Genomic DNA, 15,322 nt, shown 5'->3' with positions numbered 1-15,322 from the left:
GATGCTATCAAAAAAGCTTTCTGGAAGTCTAATTGCCTCCAAAAGACAATCCCAAAGCTGAGCTGCCGTGAGCTGGCTGCCTCGGGTAAACCAGCAAAAGTCCGCGTCAGAAATAAGGCAAGGTTTCCCCATAAAAGCGCATCCTCCGTCACAATATACGCGCAGGACCCCTTGCGTGTGCCTTTAGGTTTTTTCTTCTTTTTCTTTTAGGAAAAAGGCATGATTAAAAAAATCGGGATTAAAAAATACAGGAATGGTTAAAAATGCATCCCAGTGGGCAGCTGGCTAAGCTGCTGTTCCGCTCCCAGGGTTTTTTCTCTCTGGATGTTTTGTATTCAGAGGCCGAGTAATTCTTTTCTAGATTGTTATGAATCCACTTTCCTGCAGCAAAGCATTCTTAATGTATCTGTAATAATCAGAAGGGAAGAAAAAAGGCTTTTTCTCCAAGTTTTAAATGTGCTTGTGTCTGCACTGAAATGTCAGATTTAATGTGTTTGCATCTCCTAAGTAGTATCAATTATGGCCGTTTACCTTTCACTTAGCAAAAACACCAATATTTATTCTGCTGTCTGGTATTTAACATATTTCAGCTACAGGCTGAAATCCAGCCCCGTGTAAAAACACGGGAAGAGCAGCAGGTAGAGCTTCTCCATAGCCGAGCTGGCACTCGGCAGTTCGGTGACTGACTTTCTCAGTGGAGAAAGCAGCGCTCCTTGGCAAACGTATAGGGGCTATAGAAAGGGCAAACAGGCTGCCTGGCTCGGGGCATCCCACGGGGGAATATATAAGTACAGCAAAAGTTGGCTGTCCCAAAACTGAGTGTCTGTCAGCCAGCTACAGTACTTCGCTAAGGTAGACACAGCTTGGCTGACGGGTATTCTGGATTAAAATAGCCGGGATGAAAATGGGGTAAAAACCCCACCTTTTCTTGCCCCTGTAATAGAGCGTGATGGTGTTATTTTGAAGCAAGCCGTAAATCCGGCCGGAGCCGCAGCCAGACTGATGCCGCAGTGCAGGCAGTGGCAGGAAGCACCCCCTAGAAGGAGATGCCTCGATCCGCTGGGAAAAATCCCACGTCCCCAACTCCCCAACCTTCGCCCGAGCCGGCGAATCCTCCCACCTTCGTCCTGTGATGAATCCTCCCTGGGAGCGCTCCCACGGATTCAGTCGGGTGCGGCATTTATCCTCGTGGGCTTATGCAGGGGCAAAGTTTTGGCCCAGGCACGCAGTGAAATGAGCCTCCAGCTTTGCCCGGTGGCCCGGCACGGCCAGGGACCAGCGTCCTCCTCCCCGGAGCCACTCTGCCGGGGTGTCACAGGCAGCACAGCCCCCCCGGGAAAGAGCCGTGGCACGGCTTGCTCTCCCTTGTCGTAACATTCCCGGGCATGTGCTTTTTGGGTGGGTGATAAGTGCAAACCAAAAGGCATTTTAGAGCATGGTATGCATCCTGGTGTATATGTTTCTCCAAGTTTGTTGCCATTATTCAGTTTAACTGTCCCCTATGGAATGCGTAGGACAAACAGCGCTATTAATCACAGGGAGGCAGCGCGCAGCATATGGGAAACATTTGCATCACCAGTGACAGAAATCTCACTGCCACTTTCAAAACTTACACAAAAAAAAAAAAAACCAAAAAAAAAAAAAACAAAACACCCCACCCTCTTACAAATAGCTGAAGCTAAATATTCACAGTCAGCTTTTCTTTGGTCCCCTTGGCTTTATGGGATCTTCGGAGAGTAAAGCAAATGGAGCATTACGGAGGAATGCTCTGCAGAAGAGAGAATTTCTTCCCCGTTAGGCGCCACTTAATTCCCTGCCCTAAGAAGGCTCGTTTTACGGGTATCGCAATAACGGGCTGTACATCTGTTTTCTTAGTTCCCGATGTATTAATAAGGTCACTAATATTAATTGTTAGCGGAGCGAATGGCTAATCGTAATAGCTGTGTTTTAAACGCATACCTTTGGTTTTTACATGCTTTCTTCTGCAAATGCAAATTCTTTTTATGCCAAATCTATATCATATACTTTAAGATCTAGCAAGGAAAAATCCATACCGGAGGGACATTAAGTACTGCTAAACATATTACAGCGTGCAGTCACAACAATAAGAAATGTTGCGTGAAAGAAAAAGCAAACTGTTAAAAGCATCGCAGTGTAGATAATAATTTGAAGGTGTCTGGGAAACAGAGAAATTCAGGCTTTTCTTGCTCTGCCTGGAAGTGGGGAGAAATGCGCCCACAGTGTAACGAAGGAAATGTGAAACGCACTTAATTTAAAAAAGGCATTTATTTTCGCAAACTAACAGCACGCCCTGGCTTGTGTGCACGTGCATGTTTAGATGCGTGCTGAAAGGAATCCCAGCTGTATCGTACCTTTCCCTCTCTACTGCCACAGACTTTCTTCTATATAATTCAAGTTTGCTTTTCATTAAAGTCCACTCCAGTGACACTTGTGGCATTTGATATATTTTGAACTATAACTTTTTTGAGCCGAGTGCCTGAGAAGTAATAGGCAGAGCCTTGCCGCCTCTGGCGCGTTGCGGTGGTTTAGCGGTGCCGCTTTCTCCAGAGGTTTTTGCAAGATAAATCCCGTCGGGGAAATCCTGACCCCGCTGAAGCCAACGGCAAAACTTCCCGCTGGCTTCAGCGGAGCGGGGATTTCAGCCCGTCTGCTCTGCCCTTGCAAAATTTTCCCCTCGTGCAATGAAAAGCCTCACCTGGACGTTTGAACGCCGGCGTTAGAGCATCGCTATCGCTATCGCTGCCGTTGAGCCCAGAGCAGAGGGCGAACCCCGGGAACTTACCGTGAGGGCTGCGACGGGGACCGCCACTCACCTTCTGTCCCTTCCTCCAGTGCTCGGTGTCCTGCGGCCGGGGCGTCCAGCGCCGCGCCGTGCACTGCCACAGCGGCACCCCGAAGGCAGCCGAGGAGGCAGAGTGTGACCCGGCCGGCCGTCCCCCTGCGCAGCGGGACTGCCACCTCCCCGAGTGCCCCACGCACCGCTGGGCAGCCGGCGAATGGCAAGCGGTAAGCGGGGACCCCCCTCTCCGCCCTTCCCCGGGGGTCACGTCACTTGTGCTCTCAAGCGCGCAGAACGGGATGATGCTGGGGCCGGAGATGGCTGCCGGAGGGTCGGGGTTTCCGCCGAGTGGGGTTTTGGGGTTACAACCCGGCTTTGCAAGAGGGAAAAAAAAAAAAAAAAAAGGCAAAAGAAACGCTCGTATGCGGTGGCTGGAAGGAGGAGCTGACAAATACCTCCGTAGGGTTAATTTATTGCTTTGTGCTGCCCGGTGTGTGGCTGGGAGCTATGCAAATATTGAGCAGGTTTTGGGTAGTGGGGATTTGGGTCTGTTCCCGGAGGCTGAGCCCTGCCGCGCTGCTCCGGCGGCGAGCCCAGTGTCTGCCGGTTTGGGGGAACTGGGGAACATCAGTAATGGCCCCCTTTCCTGCCCCATTACCCCAGCTCCTTCTGAGAGCTCTCTCTTTCCACTGGGCTCCCCGTCCATGCTTTTTGGCAAGCCACGAGCAGCGCTGACATGAGACCTCCCGTGGGAGATGGTGCTCTTCTGAGGGACCAGGCTCGGTCCCCAGCAAATTCATCCCCTTAGGCTGGAGTGGGGGAATAAAGCTGCCGCTCCAGTGGTTCAGGGAGCGACCCCAACTCGCCTGGAGTGGCGAGTGGGTGGCAGGAGGACAAGGGGACTCTGGGCAGGAGGAAGGGGTCCAGAAGGACCCTCCCGTGGGCTGCCCGCAGGGTGCTGTGGCACGCTTCGAGCGCACAACAGGTTTTGGCAGAGAGAGTTCAGACCAGGCACCAAAATGATTATTTTCAGTGTGGTTTTGCTCCTTTTTTTGCTATCCCTGGGTGAAAGAGTCCTGCCCCAGTTCTCCTCCGTGCCTGTCCCGCTGTCCCAGGCCCTTCCCGGCAGCGCAGGGACTGCCAGCCTTGGAAATGGGAAAGGCGATGGAGCCGCCAGCTCGGGGGAGCCGACTGCTGAGTCGCACAGCCCGCGGGAGAGGCCACCGCTCCTATGGAGAGGATGTCCTTGTCACCCAGGGAGAAGGAGATTGCCCATCATGGGCCCTCCGTGGGGATGCAGGGGATGGAGAGGGGCAGAAGACCTCCCCCCCCCCAGGTCCATCAGCCTCCCTGCCAAACCCTTGGTGGCGCCAGTGACAGGGCAGCAGGGGCTCCGTTCTGCTCCCTTTGAGCAGCAGAAGTCTCCCTGACTTTGGAGGTGCGTGATCCTGGTCACCTTGATGCCTGCAGTGTGTAGCTCCGGGGAACAGGAGAAATATTAATCAAATGGGGGCCCGGCTTTCTTTGGCAGTCAGGCTGCCTTTATATTGCTCCTGCCTGGCCCAGGGAGGTCTTGAAGGGGGACAAAATGGGTCGAGGTCCCTTCCCCTGCGGAGACAGTGAAGAGGCTGTGGTGTAAGTGCGAAACGGGGCCTCCTGCTGCGCTAACAAAAGATGGAGCGGCGACGCCGGCTTCCTGCTCAAAGCCTTGGTGTTTGCAGATGCTTCCAGAGCCTGCCTTTATTGTGTCACTAAAAAAAAAAAAAAGACAAAAAGAAAGAGAAAAAGGGTGGGCATAGGAAAAGCAAATTTACTGATGAGAGGAAAAAACATCTCACGCGTGCAGAGGCTGTGCAACTTTTCCGCTACAGCAAGAAAAAATTCAAGGTTAAGGCAGCGTGTGCTTTCTTCTCATCTTTCCTCCCCTACGAGCTCGTCCTCGGCTCGTGACTGCACGGAGCACCCCAGACTGCAGGCAACCGGGGATGTGGCATCACCTAAGATCCCCCTGCCCATCGTACCTCAGCCTGCCGGGGATGGTACAAACCAGTTTAGCTTCATTCCCCCAGTCTCGGTGGTGCCGGGAAGTTGTGATGGGTTTATAATCCTCTGTAACGTGGCCACGAGTACAAGAGGCCGGAGGGGACGGTGCCCCATTCCCACCTGCCGAGGCGTGATGGGGAGCAGCAGGAGGCAGAGCCGAGCGGAGCGCGCAGTGGTACCCGACGGAAACATCCCAGCCTGGAAAAGCGACGCTGAAACAGCTGAGGGGGCTCTAGCAAATTCCTTGCAATGAACTTTTGCTTTTACAGAGCTTTTTCAATTTCTTCAGCTAATAAATTTACAGGCGGCAAAGTAGGTCACCAAACAGCATGCAGTTGCAGTCCTTACCCAACGGTGTAATTAACCCAGAAAAGCCTCAGCTCCTGCCCCATCCTTTCACCCTCTTTCCCTTATTTTTGCAGCTTTTCGAACCAGTGGCGAAAGGCCCCTGCTGCTCCCACCCTGCCAAGCCCTTGGCGGGAGGTGGAAGCTGATGTTTTCCAATGTTTTCCAGGGCTTCCCATCGCACTGGGGAAATTTCTAATGTGTTACGGAGATTTTATTTTTTTTTCCCCAGGGGAGCTTTGCTAAGGGGTGGGCTGAAAGTTTCCTCACCTATAAGTAACCGCTAGTAGAAACACGCAGGAGGTGCCTAATGTGAACTCGCCCCTTTGGCTGACTCCAAGCGGTTCTTCTTCTGAGCACTTCTTATTTTGTTCTGATGCACCCAATGAAAAAAAGTAATAGCACCTCCCCGCCAGCTGGAAGTACTGGCTGCGTGTCATTTATAGTGAAGAGGCCCAGATTGCATTAGTATTCTCTGAGCAGTGAACCCTAATCGCCATGAAAGGCGGGATGTAAAATAACATCCCAGCGCTGTCTTGTTCTTGATTTCTTATCTTTAAAGGGAATCCGTCGAGAGGGTTTTTTTTTTTTTAATTGTTGCTTTTTTGTTGTTTAGAAAAAAAGTTGGTCTTGCCAATGAAAAGGAATAGGGAACTTATTGGAAACCGTTTATCGCTCGGTTGGTGTATTACCATTAATTAGCTGTTTTCAGTGGCCACACCGGGGGGAAGAAAGTCAATAGAAAGGGCCCTGCTAACGTCGAAGTAAAACTCAGACCAGGGCCACAAATAAAAAAGACAAATTGGGAGAGAGAAGGGTTGTGGGGTTTTTTTAATATGAACCTCTGTGAAAGGACAATGCAGAGCTCTGGAAGCTGCAATGCAATTCTTGAATCTTTGACATTTGCCATCTGGGGGAAAATCGTGCCGTCCTTGCCTGATTTGGATTACCCAAGGCATGTTTGAAGTGTTTGTGGTGTGCAGTTTCGTTTCATCTCTCTGTCAGGTTTTGATTTGTAAAGAAAAGAAAGAAAACAATGAATGCTTTCACAAAGCAATGCCTTTGGGGTTTTTTTAATTGTTATTATTACATTTGCAGAAATGCTTGAAATGGTCCTTAATTTGAACTGCCGGGAAAATAGTTCAAAATTTGGGAAATGAGGCAAAAGAGACAAATATTGTCAAATGCCTGACCTGTTTTTCAGCTCTTGCTATTAATGGCTGTTATCCCCTGGCCCTGCTTTTTTATGTGAGATTTAGATCAGTCGCGAACATGAGATTTCATACAAAATCTATCACCGTATTAAAATGAAAAATAGCCTTTTCATGCTAGCTGAGCTGTCCACTTTCTATGTGAATAACATTTTATAACCTTGGGGTGGCTGATTGGAAGCTCTGCAGTGTTTCTCTCTGGTTTGTTTTATGATGGTCTCACTGTCTCTGAGCCGTATTTAATAACTCGGTGGGATTATTTTAATTGCCAGTTATCCCCGAGAATACAAATAATCAAACTTTAATTTACTGATGATGACAAAACGCACAGAGCTGGCTGGGGTTTATTTGGCCGTACATCCGTTATTTGCAGAGAAGCCCAGAGCAGGCTGGCATGGGTCTGAGAGTATCAATCTCTCATCGGCCACTAACGATTTTAAATGAGGATGGGGTTTTGCTATGATGGCTCTTCACAGCCAATGTCAGAAGATGCATTGGTGGCATCAAGATTGTTCACCCTCCTAAAATTAAGCGTCAGCCAGTGTACTTTGCAAATTTAAGCTTAAATATGCACTAAGGGGAGGAGACAAAATCAGCCGTGTTTCTTTGATAGGATGAGGGGGAATGGCTTCAAACTGGAAGAAGGGAGATTTAGATCAGATATTAGGAAGGAATTTTTCCCTGTGAGGGCGGTGAGCCCCTGGCGCCGGGTGCCCCGAGGAGCTGTGGCTGCCCCATCCCTGGAGGTGTTCAAGGCCGGGTTGGACGGGGCTGGGAGCACCCTGGGCTGGGGGGAGGTGGCCCTGCCCAGGGCAGGGGGGTTGGAACTAGGTGATCTTCAAGGTCCCTTCCAACCTAAACCATTCCATGATTCTTCCCACTCCTTGCACGGGGCCTCCTCTGGCCGTGAGGGGCGGAGGGCTGGAACGATTCACCCTGCACTGGTGACCACGTGCTGGGCTGGCGTACGCCAAACTGGGACAAGGGAGCTTTGAGCATCCCATGGCCCCAGTCCCACTGCGCTGGAGAGTCCCTCATTAGAAGGCAGCAGGAATGTTGAGGTTCACGCCGCCCCTGAAAGGTACCGCTCAGGGAAGCTACGAGATGATGGAGAGCTCGTGATGCCTTATTCACACGCAATAACCCCCTTTCAGATTTTACTTATGTAACGGGGATATATCAGAGAAGGGCAAATACAGCACAGTTGGTTTGCTCCCTGGGGAAAATCACACTCCAGCAAATTCCTCCAGCCCCCATAGGATCGCTGTGTTTTGGCACAGACCTAGAAGGCGCTTCCACTCCGAGGACTTAAAGCAAGAGAGTAAATAAGGTTGAAAGCACACGAAGCCCTTGGGGTCTTTTGGCAGACTGCGGATTTTGCAATGTTGACTGTTGCCTAAGAGCTCCTAAGTTATTCCTTCGGAATAAATGCTGCTTTGTGGGGCCGCCTCTCCTTCCCCGGCCCCCTCCACTTTGCTCCATTACTAAATATTTACGATGAACGCGACGTTGAGCTCGCCGCGGCCCTCCTAGTTTGATGCTCCTGCCACGGGTTGATCTGATTTTTCAGAGTTCTCACTTAATTTGCAATCTCGGTTCTGACAGCTAATTACAGAAATGGGGGCCTGACAGTGCCCGCGTTTCACAATTAGGTGAACCCACCAAGATCTCGCTAACTGTGGGCCAGCCAGGAGAGCAGGAGCTGCTTCGGGGAGGCTGGAAACAATGTTCAGAGGGTGAGACTCTAACTGGATTAGACTGGCACGGTCCTCCGAGCCCAGGTGACTTCAAACGGTGCTTCTGTACAGATAGGGATGGTCTGATTGAATGTTTTATCCGTTTCCTTAGGGGAAGACATTTCCTGCACGTTATATAAAATGATTATTTTCATGCATTTTCCTCCCTGTTAATCCAGTTAGTTGAAAGTGTTAGAAGTCCATTACAGGCGATAAATTCAAGAAAATGGGGTTGTACCCAGACAGATGTTCTTACGCTGATTTATTTTGTTTTACGCGTGTTTTGTAAGATGGGCTCCGAGCGCAGACCCAATCCCGGGAGCGCAGCCTCGCAGCCGGGCTGGTTTTTCCAGGTCGAGCAGAGAAAGAACCGAGTCCTTAAAGTCTCCAGAAGCCCCCCGGGGAGCAGTTGTGCTCGGCTAGCGGGTGCTACTCTTAATATCGGGCAGGGCAGTTTTTAAAAGAGAATTAAACCCGTAGGGCCCCCTGCGCTGCAGCGGTTGCAGAAATGTGTCCCCACGCCGTGCCGGGGCAGAGCGCTGCTGCTCGCTGCTGGCGGGGACCGGGGATCCCTGCTCCCCCCAGGCGAGCCACTGCTAAAGGTGCATATTTTGGAAGGGGGGATGGCTGGGTTGTCGTTCTCCACGCAGCTGTGTTTACTAGGGGCTGAAATGATGGGGGTTGGCCCCTTTCTTTGCCCCATCTCCTGGCCCACCCCTGCATCTCCTGGTCCCATCACAGCTGGACCCCACATCCACCCCATCCCATGGCTTCTCCTCTCTCCCTGCGCCTGTGTTTTGGCTTGCTACCTCCAGAGGATGGGTAAATTTGTCACTGGATGCTCCCGCAGCGCCTGGCGCAGCGAGGCTCCAGTCTCAAATTTGCCCCCAGGTGACACCAGTGAGGGATGCCAAACATGGGGTACGGAGCCACCAACTCACTGGGGCTGCTGGGAGGAGGGCTCGCTCGCTTTGCAGGGGCGGATTAATATGCTGAAGTCCCTCGGGAGTTGCATGAGCTGTTGTTTCTCGCAAACAGTGCATGAAGACGTGCGGGGAGGCGTCTCGGTACCGCAAAGTGGTGTGCGTGGATGAGAACAAGCGGGTGCAGAACAGCGGCTACTGCGAGGCCAGCAAACGGCCCCCCGAAATCGAGAGCTGCGGGCTGCCGCCCTGCGAGTACGTCTGGATCACCGGGGAGTGGTCGGAGGTGAGTCCCCATCCCCATCCCCGCACAGGGACCGTGCCACCGGCCACCCTCTCCTCCTCTCACCGCCGGCCTCGCTGAGATATTGCAACCCAAATCGACAGCGGCAGGGCAGTGCTGTGAGGTTTAATTACCATTTTTTGGGTTGTTTCTGTGTGCAATTTCCCTGCTGGAGAGAGAGACGCAGGGCTGTGGGAGAAGACCAGGATATTAAAGACTAAACGCCAGCGTGCTCAGAGCCCTAGCTAATATCTAGAGGCAATTTTCTTCCAAAGCACATGGCGTGCAGCAGGCACCCTCTTTGGGTTTGTGCCGTTTTATTTCATCTATTTATTTCTTTTGTTTTATTCCCATCCCCTCCCAAGGAGCTACGGGGCCCCACGAGCTGCACAAGGGTCCGGGTGAGCATCCTTAGGGGAAAGGCGAGCCTGGGTGTGACCGTGGGGACACGTCCTTCCTCGGTGCCGTCTTTGGCAAGAGCGAGGACCCGGTGTGAGCAAAGGCAGCAAGTTTGCCCTCGTGGCTGGGCGGAAAGGAAAATAGATGAGTTTTCTTTGCAGCAAGCGCTGCATGCGGGAGGACCTGGGCTAATCTCAGCCTGTTTCCTTCTGCAGCGAATCTGCAGAAGGATCACTTTCCACTTGGAGGAACAGCGGAGGGAAATGACGAGGCAGCTGCTGACGCAGCGCTGATTAAAAAGAAAGAACACGAAAAGGGAAAAAGGAAAACATGCGAGGATTGAGGGGGAGGAGAGAGAAGCCACCCGAGATAGTGCAGGAGGGAGAAACGTGGAGAGATGAGAATTTCTCGGAGCAGCCTGGTCTCCTGGGTAGTGTCCGAAGAGAAACATTAGGGTGCCTGTGAAGCTGGAGCCCTGGCTGCCCCTTGTCCAGACACCCTCTACCCGCTCCCACCGCCTGTGACCCCCTGGGAGCACTCGGACCCATGAAGACGAGGAGGTGGGCGAGAGCTCGTGGGGCTGGAGCTCAGGTCGCCCCAGCTCCCACTCAGCCTTTTGGTGAGGAGGGCAGAAGCACTTTGTCCTCTAATTACAAGGAAAACCTTCCCTTTCTTCCCGTTGCTGCCGAGTACCCGCAATTCAGGGTCAATCTTGACCGTTTTCTTTCCTCTGTGCATCCCATGGGAAAAAAAAAAAAAAGGGGGGGGGGGGGAAGAAAACCCAATTAATAGAGGCGTTTCTGAGTTCCCAAGGATCTTCTGTTCCTTTATTGGCCCTTGGGGAGGGATAACTTGTGTCCAGGAGCCAACCTGGAGCAGCGGGTCCTGGACCAGCTGTAGGGCAGCACAGGGAGGAATTGGGTTCTCAAAGACAGTGTTGGGCGCCAGCCCGCTTCTAGCCACTCACAATACCCGTGGCTGTCTTAAATAGTTACTAGTGGTTCCTCAGAGCAGCTTGCCATGTTAAAAGCTGGTAAGGCTGCTTTTCCTCCTCATTTTGGGCAGCCTTCCCAAAGCGTGCGGTGCTGACAGGCGCTTCCTCTGCCCGCAGTGCTCCGTCACCTGCGGGAAGGGATACAGGCAGCGCCTGGTGTCCTGCAGCGAGATTTACACCGGGAAGGACCACTACGAGTACGGGTACCAGAACACGGTCAACTGCCCTGGCACGCAGCCGCCCAACATCCAGCCCTGCTACCTCGGGGAGTGCCCCGTCTCGGCGTCCTGGCGCGTCGGCAACTGGGGAAGCGTAAGTTTGGCAAACTTCATTTTTTTAACTGAAAAAATTGGAGCAAACTTATTTTTCTTTACACAGGGGACGCAATCCCAAGGTTTGGCAGGGAAATGCTTAAGACATGCATAAATTAACGCAGAGCATACCCTCGTGCAGCGGCAGCCCCGGTGTGTGTAGGGCTCCTGCTCCGGACTGAACCCCACCGTGTCGGGGAGTCCCAGCAGCCACGAGCGGAGTCACGATCTCTGTGAAAATTTGATTGTAGCCAGAATTTGTGGCAGTGTTGAGGGTCACGTTGAATTTTTAGTCAGAAAGTGGGGTCACTGCCAGAAAACAAGGGGTTTGAAAGCCTTGGGCTGGAGTAGGGGCAGTGACAGGTAGTTGGCAGCTGGGTTTGATCCCACTCACCCACACATGTGAGCGAGACTTGGGAACCCCCAATAGGCCGAAACACTGGTAACTGCAGCCTTAAAAGGATTTTTCTTTCTTTTTCTTTCCCTTCCCCCTCCTTCTTACAAATGCTGGGACAGGGCAGGGGAAAGAACTTCGCTGTTCTGCTAAAGTTATTTGTGTCGAGCCTTTTCTGGGGCCTGAACTACAAGATCGAATTTTAGTTAAGGTCATAACATTTTACTTCTTTGGGCTTCTGACATTCTTTGAAATGTGGTGTTTCTCCCATAAATTTGATTTATTAACGCAGCTCAGGCATTTGTAGGTATTTCTCAAACCTTTACAAGGCAACGAGGGTCAAGTCAAGCAAAATGTAGCAGAAGTTGTCACAGTAAATGGCAGAGCCGTTTGAAACCGAAGTTCTCCTGCCCCATAGGAAGCCTCAGATCCTCCCTGTGAGTCAGGGCAGAGGAGTTACAGCAAAGAGCTCAGCCTCAATTAATTGGTATTTTCCCCCAGAATTTCAGTGCAAAATGTCCAATTCGTTAGTACAGCTTCATTCCAAAGAGTATCCATTTCAGAGAGCAAGACCTTTCTCCTCGCTTTGGGCTGCTGAACGTCCCAGTGATCCTTCTCCAGTGCCATGACCCTTCTCATCTCTGATTTTCAAAGGGATTTAATGTAAAATAATGTAAAATACTACCATCTTTGATGGACACAGAGAATCCTGCTCAGCTCTGTAGTTAAATTTTACAGATTTGGACCAGATAAAAGAGTAAACACCAAGTTGCAAATACCATGAGCTGTTGAAGACCATCTCCTTCATGGTGCGCTCCTTAGACTAAGCATTTCTAAAGGGATGAGCATCCTCATACCATCCTCATACCATCCTCATACCCGGCAGCCTGACCTGGTACCTGTAGAAAGAGCTGATTAACAGTTCTCAAGTACTGAAAGAACAAATTGCGGAGGAGGAGCAAGATGCTCCCTCCGCCCGTCACCCATGCTCAGCATCAGCCAGCCCCGACAAGCTGCTGCTCGGTAGCTCCAGTAAACTGCAATCTCATCCTTAAGATTGCCCTTGATTTGGGCCATTTGAGGATGGTAATCCTGTGTTTGCGCAGATTTAGGCATTTTTCCAGAGGGCGAGGGGACAGAGGGTTTGGAGGCTGTGGGTTTTTTTTGTGCAATTTGGTTAGAAAACAACCACCCATGTCTTGTTTGTTCAGAGGCCCCTATCAGCGTCCCAGGCAATGTCTCCCAGCCACCAGGAGAGGATTTCTACCGTTCAGGTCTCCTGGTGAACATTTCTCTCTTGCACAACCTTCCTAGTGTGAAAAATCAACAATTTCACGTGAGCGCATGGTTCACCTTAACCAATACTGCCTCATCCCACAAAGCGTTTAAGTGCTGAGTGAAGTTCAGTAGTCTTCTTGAAACAGTGATGATGATAATAATGAAGGGATTAATAATCAAAGGGATTACTTCTTTGATTAAAATTAAGCCCGTGTTTGAACACTCCGGAGCCCAGAAACCCTTGAGATAAAATACGAATCGCTGCTTCTGTCTTGCAGTGCTCCGTCACCTGTGGAGTGGGAGTCATGCACCGGTCGGTGCAGTGTTTGACAAACAACGACCAGGTCAGCAGCTTGTGCCATGCGGATCTGAAACCCGAAGAGAGGAGGACATGTCATAACGTCCATGACTGTAAGTCTGCAGATTTGCACCTTCCTTTGCCTTTCTCGTGGCTTCAGCATCTGTTCCTATCAAATTCCTAGGGATGTGCGGTACTTCCAAGCATTGGGAGCCATCCAACAAAGCACTAAGGCACTTCAGGGAGACCTCTTAAAAATAAACAGGGCGCTTTGATGCTTTAGATGCTTCACAGTGTTACAAAAGAAATGTTGACGTACGGTTGCTCAGTGACCACAAGCATTTCTGTTTTGTTTCAGGTGAATTACCAAGGAGTTGCAAAGACGTTAAACATCTCAAAGGTGTCACTGAAGATGGCGAATATTTCCTCCAAGTCAAAGGAAAGACGTTAAAGGTGCATTTCAGCAACAGACTGATAGTTAATGCATTTTCCGAAGGTGCAAGAGGACCCTGCGTGTGCTCTTCGCTTCCACTCTTGCGTTCTCTACCTTCAGTTTTCTCGGCCATCCCTCTGCACGTGATACCTGACAAAATTCTGGCTTCTCTCTCTCAGGTGTATTGCTCTGGGATGCAGACTGACAGCCCAAAGGAGTACGTCACCCTGGTAAATGGGGATGCAGAGAATTTTTCAGAAGTGTATGGATACAGGTAAGAAATCCCTTAATCCTGAGCTTTGCGGTATTTTTGTTTTCCACGGCAATATTTTCCGGTCATGAGTAGAAAGGGTTTTCTTTTGATTTAGATTGCATAACCCGACTGAATGTCCGTATAACGGGAGCAGACGAGAAGACTGCCAGTGTAGGAAAGATTACACAGCAGCTGGGTTTTCCACCTTCAGCAAAGTAAGGCTGGACCTGAACACTATGCAAATAATAAGTGAGTAAAAACAGGGCCTTGCCATTAAAAAAAAAATGTTTATTTTACACAAATATAGCTGTAACTACAAACAAGCAGTAGTACTCTAGTGAGCAATATTCCTGTTAAAGGCTGCTTTACACTTGGAGATTGCAACTTGAGTCCATCAGAGATGCTCACACTATTTCTCTGTTATATGGGAAAATATTAAGATAGTCGCTGGGGCATCTGCTATGCGGAATGAGTCTTTGCATGCTCCCGGCAGGCCAGTGTATTTTCTGAAGGATTTTATTTCATTTGATCTCCTATTTTCAGACGGGACTCAGACAGAAAGCTTAGCCAGGGAGGAGCTGGGCCCCATTTTACACACAGACGTGTCAGGAGATCCCAGGGCAGGGTCTCCGCTGGGGTCGGGGATGCTGCTCCCTCAGGGCCGGGGTGGAGGAGGCTCTTGGCAGAACCAGACCATGGGGAAATAATTTGTGCTGAGAGTGATGGAGGTGGGGCCGTGGATTTGCAGGGGAGGAGAGGGCTGTAGCTGTGCCGTGTAAGCGATACCTGGTCTCTTTTGTCATCCATGGGAGCTGGGAGCCATCCCGCCCCCGGAGAGCCCACAGCATCTCATAGGGTTACGGTTTCAGCCCCTTTGACTCCAGGGATGCTGTCAGTTTCCAGCAAATGTTTTACAAACACAGCATATTGTTGGGGGGTCATGCAGTAAATAGCAGAGATTTTTTTAGCAAATCAAAATCCTTCCTTGTAAAATGCCTCTTTATCTGATAGCATTTTTTATCACTTAATTTTCAAGCCATGATTCCTCCCAGTCTATCAATCTGCAAAAAGCTACTAATAGTCTGTAAAAGCTCCTAGGTAAAGCTCCCAAAGGAACTACCCTCGGGGAATTTGATACCAGCTCCCTTTGAATTTCAAAAGGAGCTGGGCACCTACCTCCGTTGGTAGGTTGGAGCTATCTCACATCCCCATCTAAATGAGCCTTGGGTACTTCAGATCCCTCCAGAGCAAAATATCCTGATTGCCTTTGAAACCCCGACCCCTGGGCTGGGCAGCCAGGAGAGCACAGAGGTGGTTGTTTGCCTTTTTTTAAAAGGGGGATTTAGGAGGTCCCGTGGCGTTCCTGGAAGTGGGGCGTTTTCTGATAGAGAAATAAAACCCGTGGGTTCGAGTTTTGTTGTGATTTATACCTAGGCCCTAAATCACCAATGTACCGAGCTGTAAATGTTGAGCGTGTGAGCGCCCTGTTAAATTCAGTGCTCACATACTGAGAGTCACATGTGGGATGAATTGGGGATTTTATATTAAAAATCCAACAGATGAGGTTTTGACTCTCAAGATTAATGTATGAAACCAGCTTTAGTGAATTTAAACACTAGCG

General features: G+C 50.4%; 1 protein-coding gene across 1 annotated transcript in view; it reads left to right on the top strand.

Moving 5' to 3' along the window:
• Positions 1–15,322, top strand: part of ADAMTS9 (ADAM metallopeptidase with thrombospondin type 1 motif 9) — an 85,142-nt gene that overhangs the window by 64,839 nt on the left and 4,981 nt on the right. The window contains 7 exon segments of the mRNA XM_082487998.1: positions 2,854–3,027; positions 9,174–9,344; positions 10,852–11,046; positions 12,996–13,128; positions 13,374–13,468; positions 13,628–13,722; positions 13,817–13,950. Of these exon segments, the coding sequence (XP_082344124.1) occupies positions 2,854–3,027; positions 9,174–9,344; positions 10,852–11,046; positions 12,996–13,128; positions 13,374–13,468; positions 13,628–13,722; positions 13,817–13,950 (997 nt within the window).

The sequence above is a fragment of the Vanellus vanellus genome (assembly GCF_965231255.1).
Source record: "Vanellus vanellus genome assembly, chromosome: 9".
Classification (NCBI taxonomy): Eukaryota; Metazoa; Chordata; class Aves; order Charadriiformes; family Charadriidae; genus Vanellus; species Vanellus vanellus.
This window is presented reverse-complemented; position numbering and strand designations above follow the sequence as displayed.